The sequence below is a fragment of the Syngnathus floridae genome, chromosome 4 (assembly GCF_059516105.1).
Source record: "Syngnathus floridae isolate MCC-2025c chromosome 4, RoL_Sflo_1.0, whole genome shotgun sequence".
NCBI lineage: Eukaryota > Metazoa > Chordata > Actinopteri > Syngnathiformes > Syngnathidae > Syngnathus > Syngnathus floridae.
In genome coordinates, this window is record NC_142416.1 from 17,827,172 (window position 1) to 17,846,143 (window position 18,972).

The window sequence follows — 18,972 nt, forward strand, 5'->3', positions numbered from 1 at the left end:
CGTGAAAGACGTAGAGAACCAATTGACATTTTCAACAACAATAGCGAGTGATTTTTAGAGGCTAGCTCTTCAGTTTTGTGCCAACAAGCTTCTCAGAGATTGAAAAGCTGCTTGAAACTGTCAAAACAAAATAAGTGTGAAATCACAAACACCTCCCATCGGCACTGACAACAAAGCCCACCCGGTTTGTATAAAGTGCACACAAACACAATAAATATATTGATCTTGTGAAGGAGATGTTATGCCATTGTCTAGCTCCCACTATTTTTTTTTTCATTAATTAACCAAAAGTAAGCAATGTAAATGTACAAAGTAAATTTGCTGACATCATATCATTTAATAAGCACTTGTTGAAACTTTACTCAGCGACACAAATGTAAATATTTACAAGCATCCACGAAGAAAAGATTCTTGGTCAAGCAGCTACCCCAAAAAACGTGCAAAAGGATTATGAAAATGACTCATTGATTTGGATTTTTATCTCATTCAACCATTTCATTTATGACACAAATTCTACTTAGAGTAACGTGTGGGGAAATTCCAGAAATAATATATATGATATATCTAATGGAGCAAATGCTTTTTTTACGTGTTGCCATGAGTGCAAATGTTTGGTGTTTCATTATCCTGCGACGTTTTATGATGATTGACGAGACTCTAAAAGCACTTTTTTATGCATTAACAAGTATAAATTTTCCTTAATTATGACATCATTTCCTGCTGCTTCTAACTATAATGTTGCTTTTTTTTTTTCTTTTTCTCCCAGTTACTATATTAAGATTCACCTCACATGGCACCCAAGTTCCTAAATGCGGGCGCAATTCCAAGCACAGCGTTTGATTTTGACAACTGCGTAAGTGTCCCTTCTTTTTGTTATGTTGTCATGTCTTTTTATTATTATGTTAATGCACTCAGTTATTGATTGAGTCGGCAAACCTCAAAAGTGCAGCTGTTTACTTCCACTAATGGATACACCACGATGGACCGTTGGTTTTTTTCCTCAAGTATTTTCCAAACTTGATGTCACACCACCAGATAGATAAGTCACTCAAGCTATTTATGTATTTAGCTTTCAACACAAACGCATTGATTGATATACAGCCAATCTGATCAATCAGTGCTAACTTACTTTTTACCCATGCTACCATTTAAAAAAAAAATAAAAAATTAAGCTCACCATGTCTCACCAACATTAAGAATACAGTAGCATAGTGGGCGCCCAAGTGAAAATCAGACAGAGGTTAAAAAAAAGTTAAATACAACTGAAATGTACTTGTACCATACTTTTGGCCACTATGGCATTAGAAAATCTTTTTGTAACCAATGTAAGGGCTAATGTGACTTATTGTTTGGACTTAAGACCATTCTGTATGTTATTAAGTGATTTCTATTTTATATGATCACAGGCTTGGTTTGTATGAAAAGTCCCGTAGGCTGCTTGACACGCAAGGCAACAAATGGAAGGCGCTCTGAGGAAATACGGTAATTTCACTCACACCTTTCGAATATATGTGTGGACATCGTTAGTCCAAAAAGACACACACGCACAAACACACAGTGATCATGCCAACTGTCTCCGAATCCTGTCCAGGCTGACCATGTGTTGTTGTTGCTTCCTGATGTCTCCATCAGCCTCACTTCACTGATTCATCGCACATCTTGTCTTTTCCCTCGAAGCCTCGCTCCCTCCTCCACTCACATCAATAGCTGCTGATATCATTTGCAAACACACACACACACACACTCCCTAGAATCAGCACAATAATTGAAATATTTTCAACCTGATTAGGTCTGGCCTGCCGACTGGGTCGGTTGCTAGGGCTGTGCACCCTGGTTGCTAGGGGGAGTAAATCAGCCAGCATTATTTGATTTCTGGGCCAGATATGAAACCGTTACCGCGGCGATTAAATGTTTCACAGCTTAGACACCTTGGGGGGGGTATTAAGTCGAGGAGGCAGGAAGGGAAGGAACAAGTGAAGGGAGACTCTAAAAAGAAAGGTGAGAGCTAAGATGGAAAGACAAACCATCAAGTCATATTTTGTGTACTCGAGTTCCATATGAACAAATTGTCTGTAATAGATTAGTGTAAAAAATGATCTACTTTGCAATATTAGTGAACCAGCTGATTGATCCACATTGATTGAATTACGTAACTCGTGCGTAAGCCTTCCAAATAAAAATGGAATCTCCCGATGGAGTTCATATGACAGCGTGTGTGCGTGTGATACCAAACAACGTGATGCAAATGTTTTCCAGCACTTCCAAATCTCAGTTGGCTTTTTTTTTTTTTTTATCATCCCTGACGTCTTGCAGGTTCGTTGTGTGTGTGTGCGCGTCTTCGTTGTTTGCTCCGTGTTGATATAGAGACGTCGAGAGAGTCACACCGAGGACACCGGGAGTCGCCTCCGCATGGGAGCTGTGGTTGTTGTCACATGTTTAGAAAACACAAAAGTGAACCAAACGCTCCCACTGGAACACGTTCGACACACACACACACACATGCGAGTAATGAGTAAGCCCACACTTTTCCGTGTGACCATATATGATCTGTATCTAAACTAAATATTCTTCACGTGCAGACTTTCTTTTTTCACCTCCGGCAAGACGTTCATGCAGCTGGCCTCATCTGATAGGATTACACTCGTAAACGTTTGTGACTCAATTGGATTGATTCATCTCGTTTGTCACAGAAAACTAGCTTCGGTTCTCTCTGTGTGCATCTTCTTGTTTTCTCCAGATAGTCCTCCTTCCCCAAAAATTCCAGTTAAAGCACTACTGGACTGAAATAAATAGTTTGTAACTGTTTTGATATCCATAATGAGATGAATTGTTGACATAAGAATTGTGTTATTGCAGCAGCAAGATGTTTGTCACTTTTTAGCGGGTTGCACAAAGCATCATAGCAGGTTTGTGGGAGAAAGTACACTGCTCTAATTGCCTTAAACCAATCAATAGGCCTGCAGTGTGTGTGTGTGTGTGTGCGGCAGTGTGTGTGTGTGGTCAATAAAATGTGCGTTGGGAGGCAATTGGTTGTTTTTCCACAGCTTGACGCGTTAAATGCATCCTCACCAGCACGGCTGCTGGCTAAACGCTATCGATTCCGTCCCGTTTTCAACTTCTTCTCTCATAACGACTCGTCGCTCGATGGCACTCGGCGGATGGCGAGCAAGCGAGGAGAGCCTCTTAAATTACCAGCGTACGCAAAGCGAGAGCGCAAACACGGCTTAGTGTCGTCGTTAATGCCGTTTGTTGACAATTTGCGTTGATGACTTGAATGACCTGCACTCAGGCCGCGAGTCTATTGTCGTCACTTTTTTTGTCGACCTGCGCTGGGGTCAAAAACGTTTTGATTGCTTTCATTTGGAGCGGCTTGAATTCCTCCCACTCCGTTGATGATTGTCCAAAGTGTGGGCATTAATGAAGCAACAAAGTACTCGATGCTGCTAATTGACATTTTGGAATATCGAACAGCAGTATTCACTACCGCGATCTCGTCAATATTCCACTGGTCAAAATCTTCAACCCGTTGTCAAATATTCCGTGGTTACTGACAATTGTTTTTGGAAATATTTGAATCTTGAACTAGTGGTGGACCTCGTAGGGGTGGGTCAGAGGGCCACGGCAGATAATTTACCTATGGGTATTTTCCAATATAATTTTTTCTGGTATTTTTTTTTCTCCACATTTCCACCCATCCCTCAGGGGGAACATAAATTGAATCTTTTGGTGGCTTGTAAAAATGTTTTTTTGCGGACCCACTGAGATATCTTTAAATTCAGAGGTTTGTTCCTAATATTAAGGGAGTTTTTATATTTTTTTTGGCTAAAAACGGTCGCGTGACACCCTTCCCTGTTTCTATTTGAGCACCTTCATTTCTCATCAGGTGCTGACAGCTTACATGTGGACATTTTAGTCAAGGGGGTGGGGTGGGGGTGGCGTGGGGTTCGATTCCAGCTCCAGCATTCCTGTGCGGAGTTTGCATGTTCTTCCCGTGCCTGCGTGTGTTTCCATGTCAAAAACATGCACGGCAGGCCATTTTCCCGCTCCAAATTGTTCCAATTGTGTTTGGATTGGATTGTTTGGATTTGTGTGTCCCCCCCCCCCCCGCCTTCTTCCCAAAGTCAGCAATTCAAATAAGGCGGAATACTCACATTTAACAGACTTAAATTCACTTCAACGTTTTTTTGTTTTTACACCAGCGTTTTAGATACATTGCAGTCGGCAAGCAAACGAACGGTCAAAAGTACGACGTTATCTCATGACCCTCATCGTCTTCTCTTTCAACCCCTTTGAACCCCCCATAGCTCCATGCTTAAGCACCCGTCCACACGTCGCTGGACTCACATCTGGAAAGTGCATTTAGTTCTGCTTGAGTCTCAGGAAGTTTTCACACTTCATGACTCATTAACCTGCAGACCTCCCCAAGCTAGCGAGGGGGCACGGAAAGGATGGTGGTGGGGGGTGGGGGGTACGGATGATGGGTTTCGGGAAAAGGAAGGACCGATAATGGCAGAAAGCGAAAGTTCGATTATTATCGTTGTCTCACTGATTGAACACCATGAGGCAAAAATGATGAAGGTGTGAAGACAACCAAGAAAAGCAGACAGGGATGAGGGGTGATGAATTAAATACTGGATGGTGTGTGTGCGTGTGTGTCTGTGTGTGTGTGTGTGTGTCCAGCCCAGTGTGACTAAAGTGTCTGAAAGTGGGGCTTTTGCCATAATGAAACACTTTTCCCAGAGTGATAATTACACCAGAAGAAAAGCAAGGACACCTCCTGTCAATGTGTGAAATTTTGTTTACTAAAATACAAAGTTCCCCTCTGGTTGTACATTGCGTGTGTGTGTATGTGTGTGTGTGTGTGCGGCATTAGACTCACTACTTAATAATGGCCCCAATAAGTGCAAGCAACCTGAATATTTTCCCGCATTTCCCGTCAGATGACGCATTCATCTTATTTCCCAATCACAAATTTTATTAACTTTCACCAGATACCTTTTTTTTTCTTCTTTCTCCCGACCCCTGCTCAGAGTTCCTCCGCCGATTGCAATCTTTTTGGCAAAGGGAGGAATGACAGCCTTTCATTGCATGTCACAGTGGCTGAAAGCCCCTCGCCAAGGGGTTGGATCGAAGATAAGACGTGACAGAGCAAAAGCTCAGATACGAAAGCAAGAAATGAGGGGAAAGCTCACCGGTGATTGCACATATACAACAAGAAACCTGTGTCCTTAATAGAATTTGTCGAAATCCTCATGTTGTTGTTTGACACCCAAAAGGCTTTCATTTAAACAAATCCGAGCAGCAGAACAATTCAATTATTCGGCGTGGCTTTAATAAAAGCTTTGCCGTGCATTACGCGCCATCTTCCCTAATTCAAATTTTACGATTTAACAGTCGGGGCCTTTCCCATTAAGTCTCGACACACAACGTTACCATCTTTGGGCAAGCTTTATTGAATAAATACCAAGAGAATTCTTGTACGAGCGGAGTTCAGGATGAAAACATTTCATTTTCGTTTGTAATCAAGTGTTGGCAAGCACACTCGCATCTGGCGCTGGAAATGTTTCATTCAAAATGTTGTGTAAATACGGGGATTCCATTTTTTTTTTTTCTAGTAATGACTTTTACAAGTTTTCAACTGTCTGCGTGTTTGTGGCCTTGAAATTATTATTCCGCCCCTCTGGGATTTTGTAACATGTTATTCTCATTGACAGCAAGTATATATGAGCACAGAGATCTCGTTTTAGTCACATTTCTGTTAATTACCTTCAAAATATGTCCACAATTAGTTCTATAATGACAGCAATTATGTCAACATTTTTTTTTAGATCAATAACAAAATTACCCAAGCTAATAATAAAAATAAAAAGCCTGTACGGTCACTTATAATTTGTCTACCTATAGAATTCTAAACCGCTATTAATCATTGTATTGGTGTTCCTTTGATTCCACCAGCAGGACTTATTAAATGCCACTCCTTCCTAATTAGCTCCATAATGGCTTTTACTTGAAATGAGCACAGCCATTGTTGTGGAGTGCATGTTTTTTTTTTTTTTTCCGGCAGGCACTAAAGCACAAGAGACACTTGATGTTTCCACGCCATGTCAACACTGTGTTCACGCAGGGGCTTTTATTTGTTGACGTTAGTCTGTGTCGTTGCGCAATATTAGCACGCATAATATGTCGGCGGTAGCTTCCTCAGAATCATCAGTGAGTCTGCTCCCTTCTTTTCAAATATGTTTGATTGACGCAGGACAGTAAATCGTTATTTATCACACAGGGATATTTAAAAAAAAATAGTTTTACATGCCCTCGTCACACATGCTAATTTGGGAATAGTGGATTAAACTTTAGACCAGGTGGAACCAGGTCTAAGTTGTGGCGCAATGTGATTTATGTATATGTAGTAGATGTCATTGTGTTTTGTTCATAAATGTATGTGAATCAAACACCCTGAATCAAATGTGTGTGGGTGTGGGGGGGTGACATATGGAGATGAAATATTGGGGTGAAAGGTGATGTATAACCTGAACCGTGATTGGCTGAGATAGGCTTCAGCTCCCTAATGGGGAAGAGCGCTATTGATATTGGAGGCTTGAACATTTTGAAGGGATTCTTGGCTGCTAATCACTTGCTGAGTGTCTTGTGTCACACTTTGTTTTTATTTGTTACTTGTGTCGTGCGTTTGATTCCTTAGTGGGCGGCTCGGCGGGTGGCGTGTGTCTGACACCTCTTTGCCTCCGTTAACCTCAATCAGATGGTGACGGACCTCAGCGGAACACCTGCGCTCACAATATGCCTGGAAGACCGTGACGGTGAATCGATGGGCTATCTCGGGGGTGGCACGGCGGGCCCGCGTAGGGGGGGGGCGGGGGGTTTTCGGTCTCGTCTGCCAGCTTCATTCTTCACGCTTCTTTTAAGAGAGGCGTGCGTGCGTAATAATACCTGCTCATTAGGAGCACGCCGCCTCTTGGCTAATTCATCGCCGACTGTCACGAGTTTGCGCACGACCCCCGGGAAAGACATAAATCACACGCCGAACCGAGCGGTCGAGCAGTTGGCTTCATGCCCCTAACGCCGCTGATTTATCAAGCAAATTACTGCGAGTCCTGCTCAGCCCAAACACTTTGCAGAGGAAATCACCGACTAACCCCTGAGCCAACCGATTTATTGAAAAACTACCCACCCCCCCTTCAGCCCACACTCACCCAACCAACCTTCTCCTCCGCCATCTCGTCCCGTGCCACTCCACTCATCTTTCACTGACTTAATTAAAATCCATCCCGTTGGCTCGTTGGCATTTATTACAACCAGCGGGCTAATGAAACAAAGGCAACGACAAACCCAAAGCTGCTTTGTGCCAGTAAACATTTTACAGCCCTCCCCCTCTTCCCCACACACTGGCGCTTAAATATAGTCTTCCTACTGTAGTGACATTTAAACAAGCTTTAAGGTAAGGTAGGCTACGACGACAACTTTGCTTTAGTCAATTATCGAAACACCAAAAGCAGGGAAGGAAATCAGAGATTCAGGGGAACCCCAATGGGGGCCACATTTACTATATGACATTAAGTTTTCTTGGTTCATACCTGATTATAAGGCATCGATTTTAAAAAATTAAAAAGATAAGTGCGCCTTATATTCTGAAATATCCTGTAACCTTAGTAAACAAAAGTACCGTATTTTCCGCACTATAAGGCGCACCTAAAAACCTCCAATTCTCTCAAAAGCCGACAGTGCGCCTTATAATCCGGTGCGCCGTATATATGGACGAAGTTTTAAAATGAGCCATTCATCGAAGGTGCGCCTTATAATCCGGTGCGCCTTATAGTGCGGAAAATACGGTCGTTAAAACTAGTCAACAGATTTTGGACCAAACCTTTCTCAAGTCTTTTCTTTATTTCCATTGCTTTGTTGTGGTTCCCGGATCAAGAAAAGAACAGATCTATATATTACATATATAGTAGGCCACTGTGAGGCTTAGTGTTTTGCCGCTGCTGTTAAACACAAGTGGAACCAGGCTGGATCACTTTGGGCCTTAATTGACTCCTCTACTGTGGGTGGATGGGGGTGATGAAGAGCCGGAGAGCTCAGATTGGCCATGATACTTAAAGTGCAAATGTGTCTGTATTGAATAAGCAAAACAACAACTCAATTATAGGTCTAACTGGCTAGACGGGAGGTCCAAATGACATTGTAGTCGTGGTTCTTGGCAGTCACTGGACTCGCTCTCTCTCCCTCTCCTGCTTCCTCTTGAGGTTTGGAAATGTGTGCAGGGGTGGGGGAGGAGGGAGGGGGGTCTTCACGGAGGAAGGCGCTAAATTAGCTGGCTGATCGGCGCTCATTGCCGCATACACATCCCCCTATTACGGCGGCCCGGGCGCCGCTTAATATTCCGGGCATGGTGGTTTGCGTCTAGATTGCAGATTTATCAAATGGGAAAATGAATGTATGATGATCAGTTAAATTGAAAATCAGCACACGGGTGACAGACCGCGCTGACACCTCGGTAATTAGAAAGAAAAATGATGGCGTCCGAATGCACAATAGAGCAAAAACAATTTACGCCATACCCCCACCACCCCCCCGACTTCATCCTCCTCCTTCAACACTGTAATGACAGCGTGCTCAAATTGAAAATTTCTCCCAGGTTGAAATTGAATTCATAAAAGGTGATCCATGAGGGAGGTAGCTAGAGGTTTACAGGGCCATTCCTGGTTTAAATGTCGTAAATATCTTATTAGGTACGTATTTAGGTAGTCAGCAGACAAACTAGCTGAAACTTGCGTAACATTTCTATTCTATTACTTGAGGAAAAGAAATGCAAGGATTCATTGATCGTTTAAATGCTCCAAAATGTTTACTGTATTCATAACAACTGATGTACTACTATTAAAATTCATCTTTGAGTTCGGTTTGGAGTTTTTACTACAGAGTGAGTGCTTCCAACGGTTTTACGGTTTTAAGTTAACGCCGTTCTTTTTATTATGTACTGTTAAGTTTTACAGTAGTTCATAAGTCACAATTTTCTTTTTTAAAAATCGATTATAAAAGAGCTAATTTCCCCTAAACTGACAAACCCTGTAAGAGTTTACTTCTTTGTTCTAATAATTATTTAAAACCATATAAGATCATACATAGCCTATACCATGTCTCTTCAAAAATACATGCTAGATTTCTTTCATTGTATGAGGTTTCTTTTTTAATCACTACAAAGTCGTTTTTGCTATAACTCCAAATCGAAACCTACACTTTCCAATTAATCGTCCTCTTGAAACTAACCGATTAAAGCAAATAAAAGCGCAGATTTCTCCGGAACGAACGATTTAATGTGATTGATTCGGTCGAAGGGGACGTTTCCCGAGGCCTTATGGGAAAATAATGTCCTTATGAATTAAATAATAGGGTTATTACTTTCATTGATTTTAGCTGTCTGGGAATTTAGTGTTGAGCTCGGGTCTTAACCCATCCTCCTCCTCCATCCTCATCCTCCTTCTCTTCCTCATGTCTAATTATTTTCCTCTAAGCCGCCCTGCTTCCTGCAGCGCAAACAGTGCACTCGCTGGGCAAAAATTATGTAAATATTATTAAAGGGACTCGGGCGCGGAAATTCATTTTTAGCTCGGGCTCCGTGGAGCAAAGCCTCCCGTCCCTCGGATCCTGCGTCAATTTATTTGCAAATAAAGCGGGCGATCTGACCGGGAGGGATCAGGGATATTTAGGCCGCCTGTCAACACGGCGCCTATGCGCGCACGCCGGCCAGAATTAATGCTTTTAATAATTGGGATTTCACTTTCCAGGGGACTGAGGTGGCATTTATAAAAGCATAATCTTAACATGATTCCCCCCCCACACACACACGCGGCAGTTTTCTATCTGATCCTCATGGACCTTTGACCCATTTTAGCGATACTCAAGTTGTTGTTACGACTTTTGCATCGTCCTATAATTTACTGACAACGATTAACGTCCTTAAAAAACAACAACAAAAAAGAAAAGATGTGCGTATCAAAAGGTGAATCAATTTTGAGGTAATGAAATTAGTCAAATGCTAAATTTAAGTTGTTGAAAATGGGAGCTAGCAATCCTTAGCTTGCATTAGCTCGCTAAGCTTAAGAGCTAGCTAATTAAATTACAGTTTATACGATAATGTTTCTGTTTTACACAATTTTAGGGAAACTCAAGCACCCTGAAAACTATCAAGCAATGGCTTAATTTACATATACCCTAGTTTGTTGTTGAAAATGTGAGCTTGCAACCCTTAGCTTGCGTTAGCTCGCTAAGTTTAAGAGCTAGCTAATTAAATTACAGTTTATACGATAACGTTTCTGTATTACACAATTTTAGGGAAACTCAAGCACCCTGAAATATGATATACTGCAATACCTCAATTTACATATACCCTAGTTTTTACTTTTTTTTTTTTTTACAAGGGCCAAAGAAATGTCAGCGTTTCAGCCCTTTAATTAATAAAGAAAGCAAATCAAGTTGTAACAAAAATGATATGAAACAAATTAGTGGCGTAAAACATCACATTTGAAAACAAGTCTAAATGATTAATCTTTAGATGATCCAAAATAAAGGCCCAGGTTGTGTTAGCTCTCTAAAATAAAGCACTATCTAGTTAAAGCTTATACTATCTGGTTTAAAGCGTAAATCTGGCTCAAGCATCTTTTTTTTTCATTTGAGCCTCCCCAAAAATAATTAATGTGAGCCCTCACTCCATTCTCCCCTGTTCCCTGAATCTTTATCTGGTTCACTCCCGTAGGACCCCACAATAACAACAAATGACGAGGGGCTCCGCCGCCTTTTGTGAGTGTGGGCGATGGGGAGGGGTGATGGGGGGGTACGCAGGCAGCACGCCTGTCCTATTATGTGCGACACATGATCAATAGGGCGATAAGGCAGCGACATCAATATAAGCGACAGAACAATGAGGGATATCATCGAACATCTATCTTAATATAGCCGGCTACAAGGGCTGCCTGACAAGCGCGCCAGCTCATGAAAATTCCGCCCCACGAATCACGCCCCCCCCCCCTGCACCCACCAACCCCTCCCTCATACGCTCAATAGTCTATGCACACACACGCATGCAGGCTGCCAGGCGCGTTCACGAACGCCGTGCAGCTGGCTATTATCCCCCCCATTTCAATTTGACACCCCTGCCTTTCATGCTAATTCTATTATTGTGGGAAGTTTATGTGATTCCATATCACTAGAAATCACTAATGTCTAATAACCCTTTGGGCTGAGGAGGGGAGGGGGTAGAAAGAGGAAGGGGAGCTGCCTGGAGACCCTGCAGCAGCCAGTGGGAAAATAATTACTTTCATATCAAAACTCAGCAGGAGGCGCAGGGTCCTATAGCCGGCGGCCACTAACCTCATTCTCGGCCGGCCTTTTCAAATGAATAAATTTGTTAAAGCAATAAATACAAACAGCCAGACGGTAGTGAGAGAGCGGGGGATTTATCTGCTCTAACGCCCACAACGGTCCACGAGCTTCACCCCCCCCCCCCACCTTGTTTCCCTTCCCTTGCTCCATCCCTGCAAAGACAGTGCTCACTTTTAAACAATAGTTTTTATTTATCAAAATGTTTACATATAAATATCCTTTTCTCCTTCTTACAATATCTGAGGATTTTTGTTGCAAGTAAGAGGTGTTTTTTTTTTTTTTTTTACAGGTTTTGGTCACCAAAAAAGAGAGAGATTACCTCGGCGTTCAGGATGATTAAAAAATAGGTGAGGATTAAAGCTTCTTTTCCACCAAGCAGCACAGTTCACATCAACTTTAAATGTGACCAAATGCATGATTTTGAATTTTTTTTTTTTGCCATTCTGCAAGAAGCCACAAAAACTGATTCGAATTTTGCCACCTAGCAATGGGTTGACTGGTCGACAGACAATTGTCACTCCCGTGTGAAATGCGACTGTTATGCCACAAAGAACAAAAATATACTCCATGTCATACATTTTTGAAAAGTAAAAAGTCGATGAGTCGCCTCACAGGACAGCGACTGACATCGGTGCACAAGCTCGCTTTTATTTGGAGAGTCACCAATCCCTGAAAATTAAGGAGATGGGCACCCGGTCGATCAGGGAACCCTGACGTCTTACTTTTAAAACTGATGTATCTGTCCAAGATTTGGAGATCTTGGAGTCTTTCAAGGTGGAAAAAAACTAGGCACAGCAGCGACACGAAGAAACATAAATTAGGGTGCGTCAATGAATGGGAGAGGCCAAATGCTCCGCCCATGGCTTTACGCTACGGAAAATCAGCTCCAGCAATGATTCCTGGACGCTTTTTCTTCCATGATTGTGAAAATGACCCTCTTCTGCTAAGAGCTCTGACGGAGCGATTTTGCAGAATAAAACAATCTTTGTCGCACTGCTACGATGACAATTGAAAGCTGCCAGATCAGGGTTTCCCGTTCCAACCTGGACCTGGAGCTGAACCGTGTTGCTTGGTGGAAAAGTGGCTAAAGCCTCCCGATTCCTGATATGTTTGCAAGCATCTATGCAGAGCTTTGGGAATGTTTGAACAGTCCACTCTCAAAAAATGTAGCTTAAGGGTACAAGGCCGCGTCACTCTGAGACATTTGTATCCATTGACGCTTTTACAGCTCGGAAACATACCGGTTTGCTAATCAGGGGAACGTTATTGTGTCTTGAAGGACCAAAACGGACTCCTACTCTCGTCTGGTTTTCTGACAGCATCTGAGCAGTGCCGCTTTGTATGTGCGCTCCTACAACAAGTGTTAGTCCATATCCACGTCCTCGCCATCTGTTCCGGGTGCTTCCCCACAGTCTGCGTTCGTGCCGAGATCCTCGCTGAGGCTCGGGGACGGTCGCTCCTCCTTCGCACAGCGCCCCTCGGCTCGGCAGCCGTCAGTCAACGCCTCGGCGTGGACTCTCCCCGCCTCGCCGGAGTGGGCCGACTGCGGGGATGCCTGAGACTTGGCGAGCGTGGGACTATCCCTGGCGCGCTCCTCCTCCACGTGGACTCTATTGCTAACGGGACTGTGATGGTCGTTTGTTTTATGATCTGCGCTTAAAGGCTTAGCGAGAGCGCACGAGAGGTCAGTGGGAGCGCACGACTGTTCGAGGTTTTGTCCGAGGTGGAGCCTGTCGACGCCGTCTTGACACGGCGACGCCTTCAGGGCCGTTTGGGGCACGAGAAAGCCGAGAGGCTGATGAGTAATGGGGTAAAGCAAAAAATGGCCTTTACCCACCAGAGTTCTCTGAGTGGGCAGTGAGAGAAAGTCCAGAGGAGGCTTCCATCGAGGCGTGGCGTCCGAGAGGAGGCTCTCCACGCTGAAAGGGTTGCGCTTCTGCAGCGCCGAGGACCGAGGACCCGCGGGGCTGCCAGAGCTGTGCGTGCTGCCCGGAGAAACCTGCTCCGCTTCTCGTCTTTGGTTTTGGTGGTCAAAGTCGTGTCGGGTTTGGTCACAGCTGGATTCGGTTTGGTGTCCTTGGGCGCCCCCGGACGTCAGGGGAAGCTCCACATAAATATTCCCGTTTGGGCCCGAAGAAGGCTGCTGCTCGCTGTCGGTGAACTGCGACACGCCGCTGTCGCTCTCGGAGCCGCCCGGTGTGTGGAAGCTGTCGCCATGCAGAAGTTTGCTCTGCGACTTGAGTAGCTTTCTCTCCTGCTTGCGTTTCTTCTTTTCGGCCCGCTCGTGCTCTCGCCGCGCAATCTCCTCGGGGTCCATGGGCTCGCCACTGCACGTGGTCGGGTGGGAGTTGTGCGCGGGCCGGCCGGGCCCTTTCTTTGTGTTCTCCTTCTTCCTCCACTTAGCACGTCGGTTCTGGAACCAAACCTGCGCCAACAAACACAAAACTAGTTTACCCCAAAGAAATCTCCAAATTGTTCAGAATTCCATGTTTTCTCTTAATATCCTTCAGACTTCAGAGACTTTATTTTCCTCCCTGGGGGGGGGGCAATTTGTTTTGCAACTGCAAAACAACACATCCAGTCACCATTCATTTAAAAACATCGGCAGGGGCTGCGTTCAATTACAGTCGTAATCATTACATTATACAGCAATAAATAAATAAATAATAATGTTTGGCTACTGCCCTCAATTTTCAGGTTCTCCCTTAGTTAGAAGAGCCAGTCTTCTTAAAAAAAACATGAATGAATAAATAAATTATCAAATAAATAAATAAATAAATAATACCGCTTGTTTACTGCCCTCAATTTTCAGGCTCCCCCGTAGTTAGTGGATCCGGTCTCATTTTATTCTCTTGCTCGGTCATTGCAGTCTGGCGACAGTCTTATATTTATTGTCCATTATGTAATATCAAAACCTTAAGATTATGAGGTGCCTTGCAGTCCGTTGCTCCCAAATTGTCGATTGTACTTTGATATGAGTGACATTTTTCAAATGCAAAATCTGTCATTCAATTCACTCCACCATGACTTATATTTGCTTTTTATGGGGATGGGGGAGGTACATATATCATATCAATGTATTTATTAAGCATTTTATGATCCACTGTGAGAATGGCTCGACAAACTTATCGACTTCCTCGCTTACGTACTTGTCAGGAAAACAAAACACACACTTTAACTTCCTGCTGTGATTTAATGAGCTGACTGTACGTCAATTAATCAGCATCAATAATCAATTAAGTCAGTCATTTAAAATAGATACAAGGACAGACTGGATAGGGCAGTAAAATAAAATGGCCCCAGCAGATGTTTATTTAATGTGAGCATACTGTATCCATGTTTTTTTTTTTTTTTAGAAGCAAAGTGTGCTCACTGTAAATCATTGGGACAAAATGGCAACCAAAATAGCCTTATGAAAATTCCCCTTCACATTTAAATGTTCACTTCAGAAAAGGTACACATTCGTAGAGAAATACTACCGTGCAATTGAGTTATTTAACAAAATAGCAGCAAAACCCAAATATCCATCCATATATCAATTTTCGATGCAACAATTATTCTAAGTGTCCTTTAAACAGCGCTAAAAAAAAAAATCCATCCCAACCAAATGATCACTCCACTCATCTTCTACATATGAACGTCCTCACCTTTTGCTAAGTGACTCTTACATTTCTCAATTCATGCATGCATGTGGTTAAATTTGAGCAACCATTTTGAGCATTTTAAACTCTTGATATGCATGAACCAAATCAAAAGTTTAGTTGCTTTGAAGCAACTATATTGCATATTTTCGATGCATTATTGTCTTGACAGTTTAGTCTTCCATCAAATCGGAGGCATTGTTGGTTATGAAGTTGTCTTGCAGGAAGTCACAGCCTCATTGTTTTAATCACCAAATGAGTTTGCTTAATGCCCAACTCTCTGCCAATTAAATCTAATTGCAGCCTCACTAATTGGGAGCATTTCATTTTAAGACCACATCACACCACAACTCGGCTTGTCGCCGGACTGCCTTCTTCTTAGTCGAACGAGTTGCCCTCCCCCTTCCTCACACCCCCCCACACACACACACTTTTCCCCGCCCGTCCCCCAAGCCCGGCTGGGAACTCTCCGGGGCGGCCTCTGGTCTCGCTGAGGGCCGCGTGTTGGCCGCTGATAAGCCGCGAGGCGCGGATAATGAGGGCGAGGCGCGGACACGGAGCGCGACAATGTTAGGATTGTTGATGTCGCTTCTATCGCATATTACCCCCAGCCTCCACCCCCTCCCCTTTGCAAAATCTGCGATAAAGAAGCATTTAAGCAGCTGGAAGGCTGAATAAGCTGAGGTTTAGGAACAGAAATCCACCCCAAAAACATAAAACGTCATCTAGTCGTGATGCTTGTTTGAGCATAATGGGCTAATGTCCTTTTTGTTCATTTTTAAGAAAATTATTTTTTCTTGTTGTATTTGTTTTTCTACAGATACACATGATGAACGTTTTAATAATGTTTTCAGTTTTATCAGTGATGTGGAAAGATATGTTTGCTCTGATACCGTGTACATTTTCTATTTTTTGCATGGCATAATTTGTGAGGTATTGGAAACTTTGATGCAGAAAATTATCTTACCATGTTGTTTCCAGCTGTTTTGTTTAATGATTGTGGGATTCTAAAATGCCAAAGAGTTGAACTGCAATCAAATTAAAAATGTAAGTATTTTCACTCAGGTTTTTATTAAGTTACAAATTATGCCATATTGAAAAACAAGAAATCCCTTGCAGTTATTATAGTCATCTTTTAATTTAGTAATGGGCAATCATTTAATAAATTAACAGTTCCTAATTAGTGTGAGAAATTCTATATTTAAATGCATATTCAAGCATTTTTGTGCTTACTATTAAAAGCTCGGAAGCTTCAATTCATCTAATTTCAATATGTATATGCAATATTTCAACAACAAATATTTTTTTAAATCATGAATTAGAATTACAATAATAAATACAATATAATAAAATCCATTTCCATCTGAAATATAAAAAGAATAACTTCATCTGCTTATATGCTGCCTCCATTGTTCCGAACCATCTAAATTAATTAAAAATCCAAATAAAGATCAATTTGAGGAACTGGCTCAAATACCCCCCCACCCCCTTTGTCGGCTCAGTAACAAGCCTTGTTTCCCCCCCTTTTTTTTTTTTTAGTAACCCATAAATCAATAGGTTGTGTCTATGCATAATTCAAAGGGGGACCCTTTATTAAAGATTTAATTGACAAATTGCTGCCCTCAGTATGGGCTTGGGCCTTCACGGGCCATCTCCTGAACAAACAGCCCTCCTGACATGTTTGGTGGCGAGGTTGAGATTTAGTCGTATCCAAATTTGCAACTCAATCCAAATCAAAGTTCCCAGCACTTACCTGAACCCTGGATTCGACCAGGTCCAGTCTGAGGGCGAGCGCCTCCCGCATGAACACATCCGGATAGTGGCTCTCGTTGAAGGCCTTCTCCAGCTCCTCCAGCTGCCAGCCGGTGAAGTTGGTTCTGGTTCTTCTCCGTTTACAACCGGGGCTCTCTTTGTCTGGGTCCCCGGAATCTGTTTTTATTGTTATAAACCGTCATTATCTCATTATTGATTGATTGACAGCTTGTCCAATTAAGAGAAGCATGCTGTTATGTGCTGCAAGTTTAGTAAATAATTTTAAATCATATTTTTCCCCCAAGAGAAAATCAATACAGAGGATGGAATTTATTCACCATTTATATAGCCCTTGTCACAAATAGTCATACAGTGTTTTCGATTTAAATCAGAAGACCGATGTTAGATTTATGAGCAAAATAAAAATAAGACTTCAAATCAAGGCTTGCATTGGAGCTGCGCTTGTGTCATCACAACTATATCGGCATTTACAGAAAATTGCAAATTAACACGTCTTTGTTGCTTATTAATGAAGATATGTTCACAAATTCATAATTTTGCAATGATCTCATTTTTTCCCCCCCTGGAGCTCCAAAGAGAACCACAACGTTTTAAAATTAAATACAAGAGAACAAATCCTTTCAAAATAAATGCAAATTATAATAAAAATGAGAAAGGGGACTCTAAACAATCCTCTTGCTTGCAGACACAATTTTTTTTTTTTTTTTTTAAATATCCACTGAAGACAGCTCAAAGGGAAGTTTAAAAAACACACACGAACACAATTTGGCATCTCAGCAAACACAAATGACGATAACAAACATTCATACTTATTTATACTCAAATGGGAGATTCTTTCAAGATGAAGAATCATTTTATCCTCACTAAACTCTTACAAAAACAGCCTTAGCATCGTATTTAAAGGGAGCGAACGGGGGCGGGGATTACCTGAGAGTTTGTACTGGCCGTCGGGCGACAAGAGCGCGCTGGAGCTGACAATCGAGGCCGAGCAAGAGCCGTTTAGTAATCCGTCTATGGTGAAGGGGACGGCAGCCGCCGACTGCAGCTGGTGCGCGCTGGCGAGCTCGTAATGGTGCTGGTGCTGGTGCTGCTGATGATGATGATGGTGCTGCTGCTGCTGGTGGTGGTGATGATGATGATGGTGGTGGTGAGCAGCGAGCGGATACGGGAAGCCCACCAGCCCGCCCAAGGAGCCCCCGAAGTGGGCGTGAGGGTGATGCTCGAGGACGCGACTGTCCATGCTCGCCCGGGCTACATGCGGCGGGGCCGAAGTGAGGATGCGCGGGGGGTGGCAGTGTGTGGCTGAACATGCAGTCAGCAAAGGATGCAAAATGTTGTTTTAAAAAGGGAGGAAGGCTTCGTGCCGATGTGTCGTCTCCCGCGGCCCACGGATGAGCGTTGTGATAAAGCCGGCAGCGACGTGTTGTGGTCCAGCCCGAGATGTCAAGCTCGCTTCCCCCTCCTGGAGCCAGCTCATTAGGACTCCCCATCTGCGGGCGGAGCCAATCACAAGCCTTAATGGCCGTGTGACGTCACCGAGCTCAGAAGAGGCTGAGCGTCGTGAGGGTTTTCTTTCGATTTTATTTCTTTTTTAATTCGCACCTTGGGTCACTGCCGTCCACTCGGCAAGTCTAAACACGAAAGACACTCGTCAAACTTTTTGCCCCCCACCCCAAACTTAACAAAGGGCACTAAAAACGACATTGTGTCGTTATAGTGTGGCTACAATAATGTAATGGAAGAAAAAAAAAATCTCCAATTTAATTAAACTAAATAAATAAATAAATTACAAAAAATGAGTAGTATTAATTTACAAGTTATGTTATCAACTTTGTAATTCAAATTATACAATAATATAAATTATTATTATTCTATAATACATAACCATTGCCACAATTTTCTTTTCCTCTACAACTTGTCCAAAGGGGACATAAGCTTCTTCACCCTAAAAAAAAAAAAAGCACATTAATGAAAGGGACGCACAAGTGCAGTGTTTGATTCCACCTACCTGTGCAGAGTTTGCATGTTCTCCCCGTGCCTATGATGGTTTTCTCAGTGCTCTGGTTTCCTCCCACATTTTAAAATCATGCACGGTGGGCCGATTGATCGCTCCAAATTGGCTGAAGGCGTGAGTGTGTGTCTGTGTGCCCTGCGATTGGCTGGC

The 18,972-nt window shown here is 42.9% G+C and overlaps 1 protein-coding gene and 1 long non-coding RNA gene across 3 annotated transcripts; one reads left to right on the plus strand and one right to left on the minus strand.

The window, feature by feature from the left end:
• Positions 1-842: 842 nt before the first annotated feature.
• On the plus strand, positions 843-17,275 carry LOC148399623 (uncharacterized). Of its 2 annotated transcripts, XR_015857985.1 has the most exons (5): positions 843-853; positions 1,407-1,482; positions 11,684-11,741; positions 16,017-16,082; positions 16,810-17,275. It is a non-coding gene; the product is annotated as an uncharacterized LOC148399623 (long non-coding RNA). The 2 variants fall into 2 exon arrangements; XR_015857984.1 differs by lacking the exons at positions 16,017-16,082; positions 16,810-17,275 and adding an exon at positions 12,674-15,451.
• Positions 11,551-18,418, minus strand: LOC148399624 (homeobox protein unc-4 homolog). Its single transcript, XM_088373458.1, has 3 exons — positions 17,736-18,418; positions 16,789-16,964; positions 11,551-13,819 (listed from the first exon to the last, which is right to left on the minus strand). The coding sequence occupies exons 1-3, from the start codon at positions 18,046-18,048 to the stop codon at positions 12,758-12,760; spliced, it is 1,551 nt and encodes a 516-aa protein (XP_088229584.1). The 5' UTR covers positions 18,049-18,418; the 3' UTR covers positions 11,551-12,757.
• Positions 18,419-18,972: the final 554 nt, after the last annotated feature.

What these genes read in the sequence shown, in the direction of transcription:
- LOC148399624 (XM_088373458.1), bottom strand. Translation starts at nt 18,048, where the DNA reads ATGGACAGTCGCGTCCTCGAGCATCACCCTCACGCCCACTTCGGGGGC. An exon ending in CGGCCAGTACAAACTCTCAG is followed by an intron (nt 16,965 to 17,735) that starts GTAATCCCCGCC and finishes CAATAAAAACAG; the next exon opens with ATTCCGGGGACCCAGACAAA. An exon ending in TGGTCGAATCCAGGGTTCAG is followed by an intron (nt 13,820 to 16,788) that starts GTAAGTGCTGGG and finishes TTGTTGGCGCAG; the next exon opens with GTTTGGTTCCAGAACCGACG.